This window comes from Metschnikowia bicuspidata (assembly GCF_001664035.1).
Source record: "Metschnikowia bicuspidata var. bicuspidata NRRL YB-4993 chromosome Unknown METBIscaffold_4, whole genome shotgun sequence".
NCBI lineage: Eukaryota > Fungi > Ascomycota > Pichiomycetes > Serinales > Metschnikowiaceae > Metschnikowia > Metschnikowia bicuspidata.
Window position 1 is genome coordinate 103,457 of NW_017387734.1, and position 22,091 is coordinate 125,547.

General features: G+C 52.7%; 7 protein-coding genes across 7 annotated transcripts; 4 read left to right on the plus strand and 3 right to left on the minus strand.

Moving 5' to 3' along the window:
- Nucleotides 1-867: 867 nt before the first annotated feature.
- On the minus strand, nt 868-2,737 carry MEU1 (S-methyl-5-thioadenosine phosphorylase). Its single transcript, XM_018856015.1, has one exon. It carries the CDS (start codon nt 2,347-2,349, stop codon nt 1,348-1,350), a length of 1,002 nt encoding a protein of 333 aa, XP_018710743.1. The 5' UTR covers nt 2,350-2,737; the 3' UTR covers nt 868-1,347.
- A 1,984-nt stretch (nt 2,738-4,721) lies between these two features.
- Nucleotides 4,722-5,753, plus strand: METBIDRAFT_12270 (uncharacterized protein; the record flags this gene model as incomplete). Its single annotated transcript, XM_018854200.1, has 1 exon — nt 4,722-5,753. One exon carries the CDS (start codon nt 4,722-4,724, stop codon nt 5,751-5,753), a length of 1,032 nt encoding a protein of 343 aa, XP_018710744.1.
- Nucleotides 5,754-5,850: 97 nt separating this feature from the next.
- METBIDRAFT_12271 (diacylglycerol O-acyltransferase) lies at nt 5,851-7,497 on the minus strand (the record flags this gene model as incomplete). The annotated part of the gene is made up of 1 exon (XM_018854201.1): nt 5,851-7,497. One exon carries the CDS (start codon nt 7,495-7,497, stop codon nt 5,851-5,853), a length of 1,647 nt encoding a protein of 548 aa, XP_018710745.1.
- Nucleotides 7,498-9,900: 2,403 nt separating this feature from the next.
- On the plus strand, nt 9,901-12,500 carry ORC3 (origin recognition complex subunit 3; the record flags this gene model as incomplete). Its single annotated transcript, XM_018858916.1, has 3 exons — nt 9,901-9,918; nt 10,233-10,263; nt 10,378-12,500. The coding sequence occupies 3 exons, from the start codon at nt 9,901-9,903 to the stop codon at nt 12,498-12,500; spliced, it is 2,172 nt and encodes a 723-aa protein (XP_018710746.1).
- A 1,232-nt stretch (nt 12,501-13,732) lies between these two features.
- Nucleotides 13,733-14,534, plus strand: METBIDRAFT_193002 (uncharacterized protein). Its single transcript, XM_018854856.1, has one exon. The coding sequence runs from the start codon at nt 13,847-13,849 to the stop codon at nt 14,294-14,296; it is 450 nt and encodes a 149-aa protein (XP_018710747.1). The 5' UTR covers nt 13,733-13,846; the 3' UTR covers nt 14,297-14,534.
- An 840-nt stretch (nt 14,535-15,374) lies between these two features.
- Nucleotides 15,375-16,808, plus strand: CPH2 (Cph2p; the record flags this gene model as incomplete). The annotated part of the gene is made up of 1 exon (XM_018857780.1): nt 15,375-16,808. A coding segment is annotated over one exon (1,434 nt), but the record flags the coding sequence as incomplete, so codon positions are not given.
- An 828-nt stretch (nt 16,809-17,636) lies between these two features.
- STV1 (Stv1p) lies at nt 17,637-20,489 on the minus strand (the record flags this gene model as incomplete). Its single annotated transcript, XM_018858917.1, has 1 exon — nt 17,637-20,489. The coding sequence occupies one exon, from the start codon at nt 20,487-20,489 to the stop codon at nt 17,637-17,639; it is 2,853 nt and encodes a 950-aa protein (XP_018710749.1).
- Between the last annotated feature and the right edge of the window lie 1,602 nt (nt 20,490-22,091).

Genomic DNA, 22,091 nt, shown 5'->3' on the forward strand with positions numbered 1-22,091 from the left:
GATAGCCGTGAGCTGGTTTAGGGTCTGCTCCGTTCCTTGGGGTTATTGCGGTATAATTAGCTGCGACATAATCAAGAACCAGTGTGCGCGAAACCGCATAGCCAAGTATAGAACTTGGCAGACATCCCTGGTATGGCCCGCATTACCAAATGATCAGGTAATATGGCGTATTTACCATATTTGTCCATGGTTTCCCAGAATGTTGATGAGAATCAAACGACCGTGCAAAGTAGAGATGGCAAAGGATATGTCGAACTTTGGGGTTCGTTTTTTGCAAGTCCCAGTTGCAAAAGATGTGCTTCTGTAAGTCCAGCCAAGTATACCTTGGGATCCACTGCAAGAAAGAGGGCTCGTAGACGTCAAAATAATTGGGCGAAAGAGCATCATGGACGCGTCACTCCTTGAAAATTTGTGCTTTGGCGGATTTCCTCACAATGCTCTATTGTAAGCACACGTTGAAGTGAAGGAAATCATTGAAGTTCAAATATTTCGAGGACCCGAAAGTGAAGAGGACGTGTCACTTCCTCCTTTTGCGGAATTGACCCTTTTCAGCCCTTTTTGTTGTCTCAAAGGAGAAGCTCAAGTAGTCTCGCTCAATCATATAAAGTGCCAGACCTGACCCTCCAGATGGCGATTGTATATCTTGGATATTGCCACTTTTCTTCATACCACTGCAGAGCTCTGGAGGACAATGCCCCCGCTGACTGACTCGCCAAGTTCCTGAATCTAATGTCATTCATGGCTGGCTGGGCCACTGATTCCCTTCCAGCCGAGATTGATAGAGGGGTCATATGGCACCAGCACATGAATCACCCAATAAAACTACACTCGAGCCATCGACAAGACAGCAGACTTGATTGATAGTATCGTATTAATTGCCTTTACGGGTCGATTCCATAACTAAGCAGCGGTCTTGTCCTGTTCGATGCACTGGGAGCTTATTTGGAGTGACTCTCGCAAGTGGCTCGGCCTCAGCCACTCCTAAAAGACATTTGTGGATCAAGCCTCCGGCGCCATGCCCAAGTCAAATTACAAGAGCCGGTCATTAGCGGCTCAAGCAAGCTGCGGCTGTCTACTGCGTGTAAGACGCTCTTTGGGTGTCTTTGATTGCCTCTGCTTAGGGGCCTATACAGTGCGGCAGGAACTGGAGCCCACGAAATGGCCACGCCCGAGGAACCCAAGCCACTTTCTACATCCACACCCCGACTCTCGCTTTTCAGCTACTCTCACGATTCAGCGACTCTCGCAATTCAGCTACGATTCAGCTACGATTCAGCTACTCTCGCACTTCAGCTAATGTCGCTGTCAAGCACCGTCTATGGTCTATACAGCGCGCCCGCCACTCGCCTACTTGACCGGCCAGTAGCCCGGGAACAAAAAGTGCATCTTCTCCAACACGTCCTTCTTCACGCCGTTCACGTTCGTGCTCACCGCGTACTTCATGGAGCCCTGCAACTCGGCCGCAAGCCCCAGGGCACCCAGGTGCAAGTCCTCCGAAACCACGTCCACCAAGCGCCCGGCCACCTTGCAGGCGTTGGCCGAGTTGGCCTTCAAGTTGCCCACCACGGTCTCCACGGTCACGGGCTCCTCGGACTCGTTCCACGAGTCATAGTCCGTGGACATACAGATCATCTGGTACGCGATCTCGGCCTCGCGCGCCAACTTGGCCTCGGGCAACACCGACATGTTGATCACCGAGCCGCCCATGGACCGGTACATCTTGGACTCCGCCCGCGTGCTGAACTGGGGGCCCTCCATGCAGATGACGGTCAAGTCCGCGCCGTGCTCCGTGTGGCTCTTCAGGTGGAGCACGGGCTCGGCGGCCGCGTCGTGCGCCTCCAAGAAGCCCCGTGCCGGGATGTTGTCGGCAATGAGCCGGTTGAGCTTCACGTCAAAAGGCTCGCCGAACATGGCGTGCGCCACGAAGCCCTTCTCGAAAAACGTCGACGGCCGCACGCCCTTGGTGCGGTCGATGATCTGCGTGGGCAACACAAAGTCCCGCGGGCGGATTTCCTGCTGCAACGAGCCCACGGCCGAAAACGCAATGATGGCCTTGACCCCGAGGCTCTTCAACGCGGCGATGTTGGCCCGCAGCGGCACGTCCGAGGGCAACAAGTCGTGGTGTGCGCCGTGGCGCGCCAAGAAGGCCACCGCGTGGCCTTTTTCAGTCACGGAAACCGTGATCTGCCCGGAGGGAAAGCCCCAAGGAGTCGACACGGTGAGCCTGGCCACGGGCCGCAAGTTGGGGAGGTCGTAGAGACCCGTGCCGCCGATCACGGCCAAGGGCACGGGCTTGTCGTAGGAGTGCGGGAGGTCCGCAGCTTCGGTGTTTTCTCTGTGGAGGGACATGGCTCGGGGAGGATGATGAAGGAAACGTATGCTTCGAGATGGCCGGAGACAGATGAGCCGGGCCCTGCAGGACACCCGTACCTCCCGTTTGCCCGGCGGCGGCCCGCGGCGTTCGGGCAGCTGGCTTGCGGGCGGCTGGCTTGCGGGCGGCGGAAGCTCGGTTTCGCCGGCAAGGCCGCTTTTCTGGACTCTTGGCTCGTGTTTCGGGGGAGGAGAGCCGGGCGGCGCTGTGTGCAGGTCTGGAACCACGGGCCACGTTTTGCGGCAACACCGCTGCCACGGTGGCCGGCTGGGAAAGTACTCGAGGGGGCCGGGCAGGCAGCTTGGTGTTAAGCGCGTCACTGCTCTTTTAATATTTTGGGCCTCGGAATGCTGGGCACGATGGAACCGGGTTCTGGTGGTGGTCTGCTCTTCTGTATTGACGCGCACTCTGGTCCATCAGCATATTGGAGAGCGGGTCTGCCATATTCAGTGCTACCCCACGACATGGGGCTCTTCTGTCTGATTGAACCTGGCCCCAGTCTTGCAACGCTCTTCTGTCGCATGTTTATGTGGTGCACTCGCGTTGTGGGCCATGTCTCATCGTATATCTACCTACCCAAGCCTTCACCTGCCTTGTATGGATTATCCTACATCCACGTGCCTTGTATTGACGATCCTCTATCCACGTGCCTTTTATTGACGATCCTACACTCACCTACCTTGTATGGACGATCCTACATTCACCCATCATGTCATGTCTATAGTCCCCAGTTTTTCTTGAATTGAGTATATGCATAGAGCCAGCATTAGCTCCGGCGTCATATTCGACCCGACTTGTTCCCTACTCTGCACCACGTTTTCAGGATCTTACTGTCTAACCACATTGATCCTTCCACTCCCATATCCAGAACTTAAACACCCGCGCTCTGATTTCAGAGCCGTCTTCAGTGCCACAGCCTGGTTCTGGCTTTTTCAGCCTAGCCGACCACCACATGCCACACTTGCTCTCATTCAGCACCTAGTCTTGTGCCAAGCTTGTGAGGACCAAGTCCACGATCGTATCAACTACCTACTTCGTCATCAGATTCAAACGTGCTGAGACGGTTGGTTACCGCATTTTGAACTCACAAGTCAATGTCTCAAAGAAAATAAGAAACTTGCTTGAAGCTGGATCAGCTAGACTGGTGAGTGAACAGACACGCGGTTGAATTTGGTTCGGCGTTGCCCGTTTCACTCGAACAGGCCCCATTGATAAAGTCTACATCACATCACCCAAATTTACCAAAGCGTAAACTCAACCGTCACCATCCGTCCACCAGGGAAGCATTCCTCAGATTTCCGCATTGCTCTAATCCATGGAGGGTCTGTTGTATTTCAGGCTCCCGCAAGACAACATCGGCTCTTTACTTTGTACAATTACGAAATGATCATATTTTCAGAACAACTGACCAGATTTCAACTGCTCGAGTAGACTTGGTATCACGCATCATATAGTGGCCAGAAACTAAAATTTGGAATGAATTAACAATTGAGGGCTCCCATAGACAACGATACACTGTTTGAGCTTTTCCAGTAGCTCGGTGAGCTGTAGAGGCTCCATCTTTATTCTCCACATCCTACGAATTCATTCGGAAGATTTAGACGAGTTAGATTTCCCCAGTAGCTTCATGGTGGTACTATGGGAGAGTATGTTTTCATAGACCATCTGTTTTATTTACTGATACCCTCAGGAACGATAACTGAACTCACATTCATGGTTTTTTAAAAGACAACCTTTAATTGGACAAATTAATAGTGGCGTTTTTGTTCTAAAATAGAGGGAAGACTATATACGAGAGACCATGAACGCAAAAATTAATCTACTTATAAATATAATGCTGGTAAATTAATTAGCTTACCCAGTCGAATTTTGGATCTGTATGGTTGCAGCTGATGAAGGGGAATTCTTGTGGAAGAATCTCTTCGTCGTTGGGTCAACAAAGACAAAAAAAAAATGAGCTTCAAGTCTCCAACAATTACTTTTCGCATCCGAGTCTCCAATTACTCATCAGTTACAAAAATTAGGCGCGAACTTAACCAGCTGCGCTCATGAATATCGACACGTAAAAATTGAGCAACCCCGACTCAACTAAAACAACAATCTCCAATGACTTTTACGTGGGGTCTAAAAACATAATAGGCTTTTCCCCCATATTCCATCTTGGAGTACATTCAAGCCCAAGAGTCCGGCGAGCTCCCTCGTCCACGTGACCAAACATCACGTGCTACAAGCCCTCCGCACCAGTGCGACAGGTCTAGAAAATGCCAGGGTTTGCCGTTGTTGAGCCACGCTTTTGGATATACATCCTTTTTTTTTCTTCCGACACAACACAAAGCTCACCTGCCACGAAATGATGACGCTGTATATATATCGCCGTAGCGGGCCCGCGGGCTTGCAGATTACATCCCGTGTCTTATCGCGGACTTCATTGAGGTTCCTGTCCTCAAAGAATTCAGGGAGTAAACCCGAGGACGGCCCTGCGGCGGCACCACCCAAAAAACTGGCGTTAACCAAGGGAAGAACAGAGGAAAAAGCCCTCGGTAGAAATGGCACAAAGACTGATGTCGGTGAGAAGGCGCCAAAGCGGTTTGCACAAAAGTACATGTCGTTCAAGGATTTGCCTAAGCCTTCCCAGGAACTCCAGGACATGTCCACGGAACAGTTCCAAACGCAGCTCCATATGACAGGGCCACCAGAGAAAAAGCTATCAATACCCAAACATGAGCAACAAATGCCCTCGTTGGGCTTCAAGTACGACTTTCAACTCCATCCAAATCACCGGCTTCCGAGGCGTCGTATCCCAGGTGCCGTGGCAAAAGATGGCTTTGGCGCCATCGAGCCAAACCTTGCGATACTTGGCATATTTTTCGACACCGACACTCTCACCAGCGACTTGGGCGAGCACCCTCTTCGGGAATCCATCACAGGCATGTGCGTCATGAATCCACTCTTGAAGGAAATCAAAAACAAGTCACTCTGGGAGCTCTTTCCGGAAAACACAAAGTTTGGGGCCTCTCCGTTTGGAAAAGATGCGAGTTTCAACGCCTTCAAGCAGTGGGAAGACCTGAAGGCCGCCAGGCTCAAGGTGCTTGATGAGAAGAATCAGGAAAAAGAGCGCGAGTTCAATGAGTTCTGCAAGAATTTGCAAGAGTCCAACTCGTTTGTGAGGGCTCCAACAGTTCCTGCCCCTGCGGCCCAGCAAACGGCAGTGGAGGGCGACAAAACCGATGTCACCAAGACTGCGGAAGCCAACGCTGCCTCTGTGGAAACCACAGGTCGACGCAAGTTGGACCGGGGCTTGTTGAGGCAATACCGCAAATTCCGGAAAGAGCAACAAAGCAAAGAGCCCAAGATCGATAAGGAAGATAAGGAGGACGAATGAGCGTTTTACATAGTACTCAAATAGTGAATGGGTTGGGGTGGGAAGAATAAATAGGTCAAAGTGTACATAAATGTGGCATTTTTCCAGATGGTACTGTCTACTCGATGATCTTCAACTCGACGTCGCCATATCCGAACTTGTCCTTGTTGTCTTCGTACAAGCGTCTAAGTTCCTCAACGTATAAGCGGTGGTAGTGGTCTAGTATATCCTGCGGAACCTTGCGCTTCCGGGTCTGCAGCTTCTTTCTCTTGAGGCTCAAGAGATTGGTGAGAGACGACAGCCTCTCCTTTCTGGGCGCTGGGTCGTCATATTCGTCCAGGAGGAGCCCCGGGGGAACGTAGATAGGCTTGCCTGTGACAATGTTGATGGGCGTGCGGTAAGGAAGGAAACCGAAATCGTAGATGAACATTCCCCGGGCCGAGAAGAAGGGGAGTGTGAAGTGGAACTTGTTCTTCATCCATCGCTGGAACGAGTAGCCCCATGAGCCGGGAGGCGGTCTAGAAAGACGGTAGATGTCCGCCTCGCCAAAGGCAAACACGGGTACCAACGAGACGTTTCCCAACTCGATGGCCAACTTGACAAAGCCCTTGCGTTTTTGCAAGACCAAGCGAATCTGCTTCATGGCCATGGAAGACACGGTCTCGTCGTACGCGCCATCTTTGAGCCCATCGGCGGGAGGCGCAGGGCACTTGGTCTCCGGCTCCGCGCGGTCGCCGGACCCGATGCCAACGCGGTGATGGCCCCCCACCACGTCGTTCAACAAGGACTCCTGCGCACCGCCTACCACGAGACAGACAGAGTTGTCGCCGTTGCTGATGACGGACTTGATGTTCTTCCCGCTGGCGCTCGTGAGGCCCATGCTGAGCAAGTAGTCGCGGAAGAACGGGATGACGAACTGCTCCATGAGCGTCAAGGGGAACACGTGCCCAATGCCCGGGAACAAGCGCTTGCCCTGCGAGGGGTCGTGGAACAACGGCTTGAGGAAGCGGAGCGGCGGCTCGAAGGGCTCGTTGCGCAACACGTTCGTGGCAAAGAGCCCCACCACGCCCATGGAAATGACGCCGTGCGGGTGGTAGCCGAAGATGTACCGCGGCCCCGTGGCGCGGCGGCGCAATTCCGAGCCCTTGGCGGCCGGCCGCAGAGCCTTTGCAAGGTGCCTCGAGGCCGCGGGCCGTTTGCGGAGCCGCAAGAAGCAGAGCACGTCGCTGGCGGCAGCAGGCGGGCGGTCCGAGAGCAAGTCCTGCTCGTCGTCGGACGCGGCCTCGGGCTCCACGAGCTCGCAGGTGAAGGTGGGCTCCAACTCGCAAGTCTTGTGCACGCGGATGGGGAAGTAGTCCACGAACCAGCGCCACAAGAGCAAGTTGCGCATGGCGTCCTTCACGCGATACACGACCTTGCCGTTGGTGGGCGTGTGCAAGTCGAAGCCGTAGAGCCACACGAAGTAGGGCAAGATCACGCAGAGCCACGCGACTCGGCCCGCGTAGACCATGAGGAGAAACACGCAGCAGAAGAACGGGATGGACACGGTGTGCCACGCCACGGCCAACGTCTGGAGCCGCCGTGCGAGGGGCGTGTTCAAGGGCGCCACGCGGATGTACGGGCGGGATTTTCTGGCCGGCCTGGGCGGCGGTTTGGCCGGGAGGGTGGCCGTTTTCCCGGGCGTCTGCCTCGCCGGACTGGAGCCGGGGGCGGGGCGCCGGGCTTTTGCAACCGGCGTGTTTTGCATGGCCGAGTGCCCGCTCATGGCTGCAAATCCAGGGGGCTGGGGAGACGAGGGGGGGCCGCTCAGTTTGGGCGGAATGCCGGGGTTGGGGGAAAAAAAAGGGGGCCGCTCGGGGCGGGGAGACTGGGAGTCAGAGGCGAGGTGGAAGAAAGAAGGACGAGGCTGGGGGCCGCGGGGCCAGGGGTGCGACTATAGGGCCTGGTGCCGGTGCGACAATTGGGCCGGTGCGACAGTTGGGCCGGTGCCAGTGGGGCCGTGCTCGTGGGGCCAGTGCTCGTGGGGCCGGTGCTAGCGAGGCCTTAGTGTTCAAATGGCCCGGGGTGGAAAAATGGCCCGGGGCTCGGAAAAAGCAAAATATGAAAGCAGTCCTGGAAACGGGACCGGCGAGGGAATCGGCCAGGCAGCACGGGGCAGGTTGGTCTCGGCCTGTGGGTGGAAGTGCTCGAGGTGTCACTTCTTAGAACGGGGCCCAGTGCTGTGCCGACGGGGCCGGGCTCTGGGGCGCGGGGCAGCGAGATCTGGCGCGGGGCTCGAATCGGAGATCTGCTGCGCGGGGCAGTATCGAGAACAGGCGAGTCGACGGCTCTGGACAGGCGTTTTTCCGTGCTTTGCAACCGCGATTTCGGCGTGTTCACAGACAGACGGCGCGTGGGCTCAAAGGAAGGTGGAGCAGTGGCCGGCGAAAATTGGCGTTTCCGGCGGTGTTTCAGAAAACAGCCTGCCCAAAGCTTAAACCGGGCCTCCTGCCCAGGGCTTGCTTGGCTTGCTGCGCGCGATAACGCCCCGCGGCCCACGCAATATGGAGAACACAAGAATTATCCAGTAGTGGAGGAAACCAGACTTTGGCGCCACGCCGCCGTTTCAAGTCAGACAAAACCCGTTCGGGCAGAATAGAAAAAAGAGCATAGGGCCGTCTTCATGTTCGACGCACATTCGTCACTCGATCAAGACGGCTTTCTCGCCACTCTGCGCGCGGCTCAGCTCGTAGGTCCATCCGATTCGCGTTCGTCCTTTAGGTGTTTTTCGTCTACAAGCTTTTTTTTCGTTCTTAAACTGTTTTCCGCCCACAAGCTGATTTTTCGTCTTTGAACTTTCTTGCACCTCAAGTTGCTTGCTCATCCGTAAACCGTTTATATATCCTTATGCTATTTCGTCCTTCAGCCATTTCATCCTTTAGCCATTTCATCCTCTAGCCATTTCATCCTTTAGCTATTTCATCCTTTAGCTATTTTCCCGTGAGCTGATTTGGTGGGGCTGCGGGCCGCGCTCCTATGTCCAGGAACCAATACGGAGCTCGCAACTACAAACCCACGGCTAATAAAGTACAATCTGCCCGGCGGCATTTTTAGCAGGATCGGGAGAAATTGCCCTCCACAACCAGTAAGATATACTTGGCTTCACCGGGGACAGTGCCAATAAAGGGCCCACTCAAAAGCCAGTGTATCAATTGTAAGGGTACGATGCTTGGGTCTGGGATAGAAGCACTGGTTGGAGCTTTTTTGGAGGCACGCGCCTCGCACCTTCCACAGTGATTGCAATTTTTCCACCTGCCGAATTCTCTGGATCTGGGATGCATCTGCATGCTCGCGTATGATAATCTCGTTTTTTCTATAAATAAAGACTCATTCGTCGTTAGTTTATTTGAACTTGCGGTGTCGTGACAGGCGGGTGTTGACTGGTAGATACCGTCGTCCGGCTGAAGTGCTCTTCCTCTGCCTGTAATTGATGGATCGCCTGTGGCCTACGTATCAATTTTACATTGACTAACAGGTCTCCATCCCTTTTTCCCACAAAAAACCTCTTTATCATTTACTCGGACAAATTTGTGAACTTCTGCAAAAATCCCGAACCCGTTCTGCCTCCAAGGAACGATCCTTGCTGCTTGGCAAAAGTTGCACTTGCAATAGGATTCTCATGTCCATAAGTGACAAGAATATCCGACTAGAAGGGAATTAAGGTTCAAACGCGGTTAGTTTCTCAGTAAATACCCGAAAACATGACAAGTCATGGGCTAAAAAACGTCGCTTCCCCATAAAGTTCACATCAACTGAGTTCTCTTTTTTTTTTCATTCTTCCCACCCGGGCAATGCTTCGCGAAGTGACCTGGCTGATCTCAAAGCAAACGCGAGTTTTTCTCCCTCTGTCTTTTGTTATTATGATGACCTTTCCATCGTTCATGCTGAGTGAGGAAGGATCATTTGCAGCATGGCACAAATGAATCAAAACCTGGTTCTACACCAATTTCTTCTTCTCGATCAATTCTGCACATGCCACTTCTCTTAATGGCTGGGGTTCATAAGATCCTGACAAAGTAAAATTTGTGTTGGCAGTTATCAAGAACTTTGCTATATACCCTCCGGCGTAATAATCGTCTTCTTCATAAATGTATACTCTGGTCGAATCCTCATATTGTTGCTCAGTGTCATGAAGCGCGCCAATGTAGTATGTTGCGAATGTAAGCTCAGGTCAAGCCCAGACAGGAGTTTGTAGTTCAAACATCATTTTTTTTCTTCACCACTGCTTCAAAACAGTGGAAAATTACATGTCACTAATGATCCCGCTGGACCATCTCTACGTTCAGCAGGCACTGTGTTCAAGTAGGTCCTGGAAGCAGATCTGGTATGCTCGGTCTCTGCCCAGAACTTCCATACAGTGCGAGTCGCATGGCCTTTGGCAACTCTCCATCTGTAAGGCATAAAGCGTCAAACGTAAACCCGGCAATGAGCCTGAATATCACCGTCGATGACAATCTACAGAAAACACACTACTCGATAGACCTATCAAACTGTAAGCGGCAGAAATTAAGCAGGCCGGTGCATCTAGAACACATCTACTCGAGCCATGCCGAGTATTCCAGACAGATCTCGGGAATAAGTAACCCACCCAAAACTGAAAACCCAGCCGAGGCGGCCGAGCATAAAAAAGATCATCTGACGCCTTTTGGGCACCTACTCGCCGAGACAGGCGACCACGTCAGACACCGGTACCTCCTCTACGAGAAGATCTGGGGCCACCAGAAACAGGCCATCGAGACGATCTTGAACCTGGCCAACCACTCGCTTTTCGCCAGTCTCCTTGAGTATATCCAGGATCCGGTTTCCGAGCGGTTAGACACGGCTTTCCTTGGCTTGAGTTCCAACACGGCAAACAACTTGCGGCTTCTAGACGAGTTCTCGATGTACGTCGCAGAAACCCCACAGGGAGCCACGCATATCCGAGTCGTGCGCTTGGGCTCCCAATTGTGCGGCAACATCAAGGCTGCCGTCAGAGAAATGATCAAGCAGATTGTAGAGGGTCCCGTGTCCGAAAAAAATGGCCCAGTAGACGAAGATGAAAATGAGCAAAGAGCGGACGACAACAACTCTGCGGACGACAACAGCGAGTTTGAAGACGAGGGGGAAGACGAGGACGAAGAGTCGACTGCCATCTCAGGCGGCCGGATCTCCTATGATTTTGAGATCGTGCAGGACTGGATGGACTCTTATGTCAAGAAACATCGGTGCGAGGACTCGCTCCGGATCGTGGTGGTTTTGGAGGATTGTGATGGGTTTTCCACCGAGGTGCTCAACCAGTTATTGCAGCTAGTTTGCGTGTACACGAGCCGATACCCGATCAAAATGGTGATGGCTCTAGGCACCCGTAATGTGGGTAGCTGGATGGACTCGAACGTCACCACCAAGCTCCGGACATTGATCGAGGGTGTCAAGTTCCAGGCAAAGGAAAACAAGGACTTGGGGTACCAGATCATCGATGAGATCCTCCTCCAGAACGAGATCACGGCGCAGAACCCGCTACTTCTAGACGCGTATCTCTCGCTGGTCATCTTGAGCAGGTTTGAGAACTCCAACAATTCCATCGACAGCTTGATCACAGAGCTCAAACTCGCGTACATCATGTACTTCTACCACACGCCGCTCGCGGGCTTGGTGGACCCTGCCTTTGTCCCGGAAAAGTTCCACTACGACGCGTTGAGAAAACTCCCGTCTTTCAAGAATCATATGGAGGCCCTTGTGCATGACCTTGGGCAGAACCCCTCCGAGTCCGAAAAGACCCAGGTGCTCCGCTTGCTTCTGAGCAACAAGGAGCTCAAGGCGCTTTTCGACATGGCCCGAGGTTGGATTCAGAAGTACCAGAACGCCGTCATGAACGCCGTGAACATAGTCTACTGGCTTTGCGGAGGCTCCAAAGAAAAGTTCCAGATCTACAAGTTGATCACCAACAACCAGTTCATGAACTCGGCATTTTCCAGCGGCGTCTTGAAAGCCGTGGCCGCGTATGCGACTGAAGAATATGACGAGTTTGTGTCTTTCTTGGCGGGGCCTCTGATACACGAGTCCGTGAATGGCCAGATCGACGAAGATGTCGTGCGGATGAAAGCAGGCCTCCAGGAAAGAAATGACGGCGACCTCCAGTCGCTTCTCAACAAGTACTTCCATGACAACGAGCATCTCAACATGAAAATCAGCGACAATCTTTTCAACGAGGTGCTCACAATCAATGGTGGACATACAGAACTCGACGAGCTCAGACCGGCCGTCGCCATCGAGGAAAACTACAGGAACGTCATGATTGATGTCATCCGCCCCAATACAAGGGAGGTGATTGAAACAGACCTAGATGAGCCGCAGGCTAGGCTACGAAACCCATTGCTCATGGAGCGCTTCGGGAAAAAGAGATTGGGCGCCAAGCTCGTGGGGCCGCCGTTGTGCAAGTTGTACCAGGTGTATAAAGACACGCCCGTCAGCATCAATTTGTGGGACTTCTATGTGGCTTTCAAGCTGTCGCTTCCGAGAGCACTGATCGTGGCCGAAATTGAACGTCACGTGCAGAGCTCACCGGAGACCGACCGGGCTGGGCTTGCGCTGATCATGGAGGGATTGAAAAACGAGGATAACGAAGACACGTGGAGCAAGGTCGTCTACGCCTGGTTTCTCCAGGGGTGTTTTGAGCTCAACGCGATGGGCTTTCTAAAGGAGAAACTGAAGGGAGATTACATGGAAAAGTTGGTCTGGAAAAACTTATAGGCGAAGGCAAGCACATGCGCCTAGATATAGAGACGATGAAGGGAAGGCGCGTGCATCACGAAAGACGCCGCGATACATCATGTTAAGTGTTCACAAGTGTTCAAAATAATATAGCGTCAATGTACACTGCCTCGAGATATTGTCCTTTGCAATTTCGAGACCTATCGGTATTTACTTAAGGTGCCCTTTCTAGACGAAAAGATCTGTAACACATTGAATGTTCGTTACCTTAGACACACGATGTGCCTCTTGTTTGAATCACCGACCCTCGTCCATCAGTAACTCGGGCATGGGTTCTATTTCTGGCACCTCGATATCGGACAGGCTGCCCCAGAGTCTGTAGTATGTGTTTGAAAACGAAGAGCTTGCAGAGTCGGTGTTCACATATCCCCGGCCGGCCGCTGCAGTGATCACCAATAAAATCGCAAAAACAGATAAAATGGCCACGATGACGTAACGCTGTGACCGGAAAAGTCTCGAAGCTATTTGGTTTGTTGGTTCCATTTGTATCAAAGTATGGGAATTTGATCCAAAGACGTGGCGGAGTGAACTTGCTGGGGTATATGCGGGCCATTTCGCGGACATGTTGGGGAAGGGCCCGGGAGCCGGGCATATGAAGGACTGGCAGACCTCAGACCGCCAGGCCAAGGCTCCAAGCCAACAATTAGTGGGTCAGTGGATTTGGCAAATCCGGAAAAAAGAGAGTACAGAAAAAAACACAAGCACAAAAGAAAAAAAAAAAACAGTGAAACAAACCAAAACAGAACAAAATGACGGGATTGTAAATGGACTTCTGGAAGAATGCAAACAATGCGATGGCGAACAGAAGCGGAAGCGAGACCGCGTCTCAGTTTTCTTGATGAATCACATCTGTTCCCCATCATCCATTGTCGATATGCATGGTGACCCCTTATTGATTCTCCTTGTTTACCCCCTTTGGGACTCTTTCAACGTCCATACCAGATTTTTTGTTCTTTTTTTTTCTTTGTTCAAGTTGTGGGTCTTTGTTAATTCCCTTGTCATACTCCAGTCTCGAAAAGCCCAGTTGGGCCTGCTCGCCGAGGCTGCGAAATCAAGGTCAATGATGGCTGTTGCCGCCGAATTGCAAGGGGGCTGACTTGAAAACGTCCCCAGGACCAGACCGAGAAAAACAGGATTCTTTGTTCCGGTGATCTTCTTTCTTGCAGTACATCCCTAAGAAAAAAGCAAGACGAAAATTACCGATTATTAGGGCCTGGCCTCTATAGCCATCAACTCCTGTACCGCGCACGCACCAATAATCAAGACAGAGAGAGACATGGAGTTTTTTTGCCAGCACCATTTGTTGGGTTGAAATATGCGTGCTCATGCCTCCGAAGAAATGTTTCTGGAATTTTCCAGAAGGAATTCCGGAATCTGGATCCCAGCTGGCCCACAGTTCACGGCGCGTGACTGCGGCGAGATCCCGCCGAAGTACGGGCACCCGATTTCGTCCGAGCTATCACTGGGAAACTCGAGACGAGGACGTATACGAGTCAAGTGAACAGGGAACGAGCCGGGGAACCATTGCTTTTTGTTCCCGCAACAGAGTCACTGACACCGCTAGTATTTTTACCCGAAATCCCGGCATTGTCTCACACTTCTCGCGTCAGAGGAAATTGATTGTTCGTTTGAGACGCCCGTGCGGTGGCTTGCCGGCAAGAGTCCGACTTCAATATCACACCAGAAATAGTGAGAGCACCCATTGCGGCTCCCACCATGCTATTGCTTCTGGGTCTATATATAATTTTCCAATGTGTGGCAGGGCTTTCCCATGACCCATGTCCCGCCTTTATGGATAATTGTCCTGATACTCACCTTAAGAATCACCCTAAAAGTCGCCCCAATAGTCGCCCCAATAGTCGCCCTAATCGCGCGACCGCTGCGTCTATACCGAGGCACAGAGGCTTGGCCCCATGCACTGGTTCGTGGCCCCGTGCACAGCGAGGGATGCGATATCACACCACTTTACAGAAAATCGGCTGTTTTGGAGCGGAGCCTGGTGATTCCAAGGCCGGAGCAGTCTCTTTCCCCTTTCACCAATTGAGTATCCGCTTCGGATCTGCAAATTCTTTGCTGCTGCGCAAACTCGCTTTTCCTACACCACCTTTTTTATTTTGATTCTACAGCCAGCCTGTGCCCATTTTCCTCCAGGCCCGCCGCTTTCCTCCACTGCCAAGGCCCTGTCTAAGGAAACCCACCCAAACGACCCCAGGCGGCCATCTTCGAAATACTCAAAAACACCCGTCAGTCATGTCTTACTTTCAGGCAGAACCGCCGCTTGACTTTGACGAAGCAAATGCGTTTCTAGCGGCGCTTGCCGACACCGTGCCGCTGCTCGAAAAGCCCTCGGACTGGAACAAGGATATCGACTTGGACCAGCTCGACACGCCTCTATTCGAGCCCTTATACGAGCCTCTTTTTGCGCCGCTGTCGCCCGAAGTGATCTCGCTGAACGGCTCCATCGACGAGATGTTTTCCGGCACCTCGCAAGGCTCTGACTATCCGAACCCGTTGGCGCCCTTGTACAACACTGACGACGACCCCTTTGTGCTGTCTGGCGACGGGGCCGAGCACTCGTATACCACTCTGCTTGGGCTGACCATGTCGCCGTACTTGGACTACCTGCCCAACTCGGGGCCGTCCTCATTGCATCTGCCTGTGATGAAACAAGAGGCCGACGTGAATGGCAACGTGGCGCCCTGTGACCCCATGTTCAACTTTGCCGCTTTCGGCAACATGCCAGAGCTCCCTGTTGAAGAAAAACCGCAGAACATCCCGCTTACGGCTGGAACGGAGGACGCCAGGGCTGGCGTCTTCGTGAAAGGAGAGCCCCACGAGGAGGACGTCGCCCCCATGGGCCCAGAAAGCCACGTGAGCATTAGATCGAGACCCAAGACACAGAAGGCAAAGGTGTCGAAGCCAGAACGCAAGCCCAAAACCTCGCACAACATCATCGAGAAAAAGTACCGCACTAGCATCAACGCCAAGATCTTGGAGCTTCGCGAGGTGGTGCCTACTCTCAAGTTTGCCACGGGCAAGGCCCGGGTACTGATGGCCGACTTGGATGGCTTGAGCCCGGCCTGTAAACTCAACAAAGCCTCCATTCTCACCAAGGCCAACGAGTACATCAAGCACATGAGGAAGAAGAACAAGACTCTCGAGAAGCAGATCCGAGATCTCCAGGAGTTCGTGAGCCGTGCAAGCGCGGGCCAGCCGATTATGGACTCTTCTCCCGTCACGCCTCAGCCTCCGATGAGTACGTATACCTCGTATTTTGAGCCTGTGAATACCCAGACGCTTTTCCAGAGACGCGTGCCACAAGCCCAGCCTATCGATGAAGCGATCATGAATAACTACGCCCCTGTTTCCAACATGAATCCTCGCACTGTGGCGTCACAGCATATTCAGCCCCAACCTTACCCGAATGCAAACATGTTCTTCGGTGGTTTGGCAACAATGATGGGGTCGTCATACATAAACGACAACAATTTCCAGGCCATGTCAGCGTTGCCTGTGTTCCCTGCTACGCTATTTGGGAACTTTACAACTGCCTCCCTGTTGTTATACACGCTCCGTGTGTTCGTTGCTGGTCTCGGACTTTTCATGGTCGTTTCCTCTCTTGTGGGGAACTCTCTGCCAAAGTCCCGCAAAAGCAAGTCGAACAACGCCCTGGAAAACATATCGAGGCTTTTCTCGTTCATGAGCACGCATTCACGTGAGCCCTTGAGTGAAGATGAAAAGTGCAAAATCACAGCACTTCTCTTGGGGTCTAATTCTGCGCCGATCACCTCTTGGATCCGAGCATACATCTGTCTCCGTACCAAAAGCGCCGGCTTTGAAACTCTTCTTTTGCAGTTTCTTGTGGGTACAGTCGTCATTAGAAGAGGTTCTTACCTTTCACAACTCGTGAAATTAGATTTGAAGCTCAGGAAGAACGCTTTGCTTGCTGCAGAATACACCGGCAGTCACCAAAGCTTGTCAAAGCTTGCTCGCTTAATCAAGAATGTTGATGGGTTGCTGATGTTTGATTCTGAGTCGTTTTCCCAACGGTTTTACAACCTCTCACATGACTTGCCACTATGCCGAAATGTCAACAATGGAGAAAACGCCCTGCTCTTTGTGGACTCCCGACTCAAGAATGAAAACAACTTGTATGCTATTGTCTTTGAATGGCGTGTATTGGAGATTCTCCATGAGCTAACCCTTGTTTATTTGGACCTTTTAGTCTCTCCTTCCGGGGCTAGAGATGATGGTCTTGAAGATTTAAAGCAAGATTCGCTCAAACTCAGCGGTTTGACTGCTGGGTCGGCTTTCTTGAGCCGCCAGTTTTCCTACTTCGAACTACTTTTAAACTCTGCCGCAGCGCCTGAAGTATTGAAAAACGATAAAAAATATATCCTCAACGCTTTGCAAAACATAGCACTGTGTTTTGAAGAACCTGAACTTACCGATGACGAGGAAATTTCTGATGATGACAGTGAAGACTGCCTGAGTGAGACTGAGACTTCAGGTCAACTCAGCATTCATCAGAAAAGAGACGAGCTCAAACTCGTCAAGCACCAACAATCGATGGTCTGCTCGCTAAACCTTATGAATGAGGAGAAATTCATTGTATTGCTTTCGTCATTGGTCTCATTCTATTCAAATGGTGAGGAAAACGAAAAGCTGTTGCTGCTCTTGAATCACTTAAATTTTAACGAGGGAAAGATCTCAATGTCGCTTCTTACGTTTACGTGCTTGCTCAAACTCTTGTCATCTATTGTGGATTCCGAAACCGAAGATGGAAACTCGCTGATAGAAACTTCGGCGAAACTGTCATCTGGAATAGCTGCGCTGTTGAGCCTGCGCAACTTCCTCGTGCTAGAAAGCCTAGTTAAGATTATGAGAACTTGGCTAAATGATGATAAAAAGCCGATGTTCTTGACGAACAGGCTCCGCAGTGATTTATCCAACTTAATCATTAGCAAGAGCATTGCATTGAGCAAACTCTGAATCAAATACGAAGATTCATACAGCTTCGATTTATTAAATCTGGATGACGCCTCGGATTTTTCTTCTAACTATAACCCTCTTCTATAATCTAATATCTCACGAGAACAAGCCTTTCCTAAATACTTACAAGTCAATGTCTGTAAATGTAAATGGATCATAGGCGTAGCCTTCTCCTTCAAAGAATTTCGACATCGCCTCCACCCAATGCAATCTTAAAGAGTGCAACATTGCAGAAGTACCTTCCATCAAAACCAAAATACACACAGTCAAAACGAACCACATGGCAAACAAGCATACGGTCATTATTATGCCCACGGTTCCTGTAGTCCCAAACGCATTCAGAATGGTCATATTCCACAAGACACTTGACAACTGGGCATGAGCCAATGACAAAGCCCATAATCTCAAATATGACGCCGTATGGGAAACGCAGTTGAGGCAGAACTCAATGGTGTGTATAACCTGGTGTATCACAATATCCATGAGATTGAATTCCTCCTCACCATGGCCATGTCCCGAACTAAGAGCCATTGGCTCAATGTCATTAGGGAACGTGAATGTGCCACTCAACATGTCGACTTCATCAGAATCGTCGAAGGAAGTTGATCTCTCGGCAAACCGCTCGAGGGCCTCCTCTTCTTCGAGCATTTGCAAATCGTGATTTCTCTGAGACCCAATGTCGCGATAACCCAAAGCCATGGCCTTGTTATTTTCCCTGCGCAAAACCATGGGTTTATATAAGAGAAGCCACGGCACGCAAGCCAACGCTATCAAGACTAGGGTGACTTGAACAAACTTTTGTCCGGAATACAACGGGTCTTCGATGCTCCCTGGAGACAAAAACATGTTGATCAACATGTTAAGAAGCCCAGGTGGCTGTTTGCCGGTTCCTAGCCAGTCGACGCACCACTTGTATATGATGGTCAAAACGAGGTACCCAAAGATACTCTGCATGAATAGGAAGCCAGGAATAAAGTTACCAATGATGTCCACCCTCGACCTAAAAAACCTATGGTTTACCAAACTGAACATGAGAGAGTAATTCATATGAAAGTAACCCATGACAATGGACATTTTCATTTTGTAAGAGTTAGTGAAGAGTAGACCGTTTTCAGCTCCATGCCATACCCAATCTATGCCGAATGGGTACGTCCTGCCCTCGATTTTGGAGGCGGTGAGCGAGATGGCACCTTCCTTGCTGAAGTCGTAGCCCTCGGGCCAGTTCCATTCCCAGCCAGACAGGAAGAGTGTCATGGACTTTGAGAAGATGTCGTTGTACATGAGTCCCGTGTACATTGAGAACACGCCCATGAGCAAGACGATGTACCTACCATTGAATGCCATTTCCAAGATCTCGTCTTTGTTCCGAATGGCATTGTAGTAGCGCTCGTTCTTGATGAAGTACAAGGCCACCAACATCACGATGAAGCCGTGCCCCAAGTCACCAAACATGATTGCGAAAAAGAAAGGGAACGTGACGATCGTGGCCAAGCCCGGGTTCACCTCCTGGTAGGTGGCGATGCCGTACGTGTCCACGATGGACTGGAAGCCGGAGGTGAATTTGTTAGTCTTGTGGTACGTAGGAGGCACTCTGTTGGTAGAGAGCTCGTTCACGACAGCAACGAAGTTGAAGTCCGTGTCTTCGTCGTCGTCTGTTGCGTTGTCGATGTCGTCCGATCCCACGGCAAACACGGCGCGGTCGGAGAACGGGTTCTCGGGCCCTGCAGGTGGCCCGTCGTCAGCTGGGGCCGACAAGGTGTCGGACGACAAGCTGATGGAGTTGTCGGCCTCGAACGGCAGCTGCGGTGGGACGCACATCTTGGACCTCACCACGGCCTTGAGGCAGCGGCGGATGGACTCGAACTCCGCCGTGGGGATCCAGCCCTCGCCCACGAGGCAGCGGCGGGTGCTGTCCTGGTCGAACTTGTTGAGGACCTCGTATATGTGGCGCTCGCGGCGCACGATGTAGTGCCACTCGGGGTGCTTTTCCTGGAAGGACACGAGCTCCGAGACCAAGTGCGTCTTCGTGGACTCGACCACGCTGTTCAAGTCGTTGATCTTCAAGTTGAGCTCGGCGAGCGCGTGCGTGCGGGCACCCGTGCTGCCGCCTGCGTTGTCGTAGATGTGGCCGTCCAAGGAGCGGATGATCTTGCGCACGCGCGCCTTCAAGTAGTCGCCGTGGATGTAGATGAGGAACGCGTTCTTGGCCACGCGGCCCAGCGGCCGGTCCAAGGACACGGGCAAGGGCTCGGCGATGGGGAAGTCGTTGAAGTAGAGGTTGCCCCGCAACGTGCGCCACAAGATCTTGCGCAAGACGAGGCACTTGTCGCGCGCGATGGTGCCCGCAATGGACTCCATGGCCAGGTCGTCGAGGCCGGGCGCGGCGTCCAGCGCGTCCGGCGCGTCCGCAGGCAGCGCCAACAAGGCCTCCTCGTCGTCGCCGGCGGCGAGGAAGCGGCGGCGCTCGTCCGTGCTGGTGCGCACGCCCGGCGCGAGGGCCGCCTGGTGGAACGCCTGCACGGCCGTGAGCACGTGGCGGTTCTCGACGAGCGCCAGCCGCTTGAGCTCGAGCGCCGCGTGCGAGCGGTCGAGGTGCTGGAGCTTGGCGTGCACCGTGTGCGTGGCGTCGTGGATGAGCTGGAGCTCGGCGGCCAGCGGGAGGGGCCCCTCGGGCGCCACGGAGGCGTGGGCGCCGCCACGCGCGGCGGCGTGCTTGGCCATCAAGTCGCGCACAAACTCGAGCTTGGTTTCGAGCGCGTCGAGCCCCCGCAACTCGGCGACGAACGTGCGCTGGAACGCCGTGAGCAGCGCGTTGAGGTCGCGGAAGTGCACGTGGCCCGAGCGCCCGAGCGCAAACACCACGTCACGGGCCAACTCGAGGGTCACGTAGAACTGCACGAGGGTCATGGGCGCCGAGCGGAAGACGGCCTCCGGCGCGCGGCGCGGCTCGGCGGGAGTTGGCGGGAACGACGGCATGGCGGGCGGCTAGCAGGGCGGGAAAGCCGGTTTTTTTTTGGTGCAGAGACCGTTTTTTTTTTTTTTTGCAGGGAAGACGGGGTGGCGGCGACACGTGGGGATGCGGCGGTGGCGGCGGGCCCGGTCGTTTGGCGCGTGGGTGTGGGTTTGGCGGGGCCGGGGGAGGGTTGGTGGAGTTGGGAGGAGGAGTTGAGAGTTGCGCCGTGAGTTGTGACGTGCGACGTGAGGTGCGAGTGCGACGTGGGCCACCGAGGCAGCGGGGCGCGGGGCCGCGCTCGGGCCTGGGGCCTGGGGCCTGGGGCCGGGTGCGCCAAAAGCTTCGAGGGCGGTTTTTTTCGGCCGGGTCTGGGACGGAATCCGCTGGGATTTGGGGGGCGTGCTGCCACGTGCCTGGCGGCGGCGGGCGGCCAGTTTCGGCGCGTTCCGTGGGGAAACGGCGCAGAATCGTGGGCCTCTGTGGTGTGTTCTTGTCCTGGGGCCGGGCGTGATTGCAGGGCCAATGTGGGTTTGGGCGCGGCGTGGGGCTGTGCGCGGGGCCGCACTGGTGCTGGGGCTCTGGGGCGGGGGCTTTCTCATCAGGCAGCCGTGTCTTTTTATTGTTTTTAGTTTTTAGTTTTTAGTTTTTTGTTTTCGGACAGGGACTTTCTTAGCTGGCCATTCTAGACGGCTGGCTGGTACTTCGGGGCCCTGCCGGGGTTTGGTGGTGGGTCTATTCTAGTATTGGCTCTGTGGGTGCGTGCAGGTGTTTTTTGGTGGGCGCGGCGGTGAGCGGGGCCAGTGAGCACCTCTAATGAATGTCATCCAATGCTGTCGAGTCTCTTTAATAAATGTATGTCATTCAAGGCCACTGTGCCTTTTTAATTAGTGTAGGTCTTTAAAGGCTCTTGGGCACCTCTAATTAGTTAGTGTCATCCAAGGCCACTGGGCATTTTAACTGATGTATGTCATTCAGACCACTGGGCACCTTTTCTTGTATATGTCATTCAAGGCTCTTGAGCACCTCTAATTTATGTACAGTGTGTCAATGGAATATAGCTCATGCGTGGCACGACGTTTCTCTAGAATGCCCCTGGTATATGCAAATATTCAAAGTCCCCTTCACCTTAGTTGAAGCGGGAAATTCCCGGGTCTGGATGGAAACAATATTTTTCATTCTATGGTGGGAAAACACATGCTGCATATCTGGTGAGTAAATACGGCCAGGTACAGATCTGATGAATATACTGGCAGATGTTGAATGAACACGAGCAAGGCACCGGGCCCAATATATTCTGCTGCGTGTCTAATCGCGTCCACCAATGCTGATTTGCCCCTTACTGGTAAGCAACTAACCCAATGGTATATTAGAATGCTGATCCGCACTTGGCCGCAAGCATAGATGCCAGCGTATTGCCAAATGAGACACAACATTGGAATTCTGAAACCAGAACAGTCACGTCTTTTACTCCAAAACTCCATGAAGAAACTAGACCTCATGTGATGCAGACGGCTTCAAGAATCTTTGCGTCTGCTTCGGTTTTACCGTTCTAAGGGTTTTGTTAGGGCCGTCATGGGGTATTACTATTTGGTTTCACCAGAGCTCTACAGAGGTTATGTTCCACC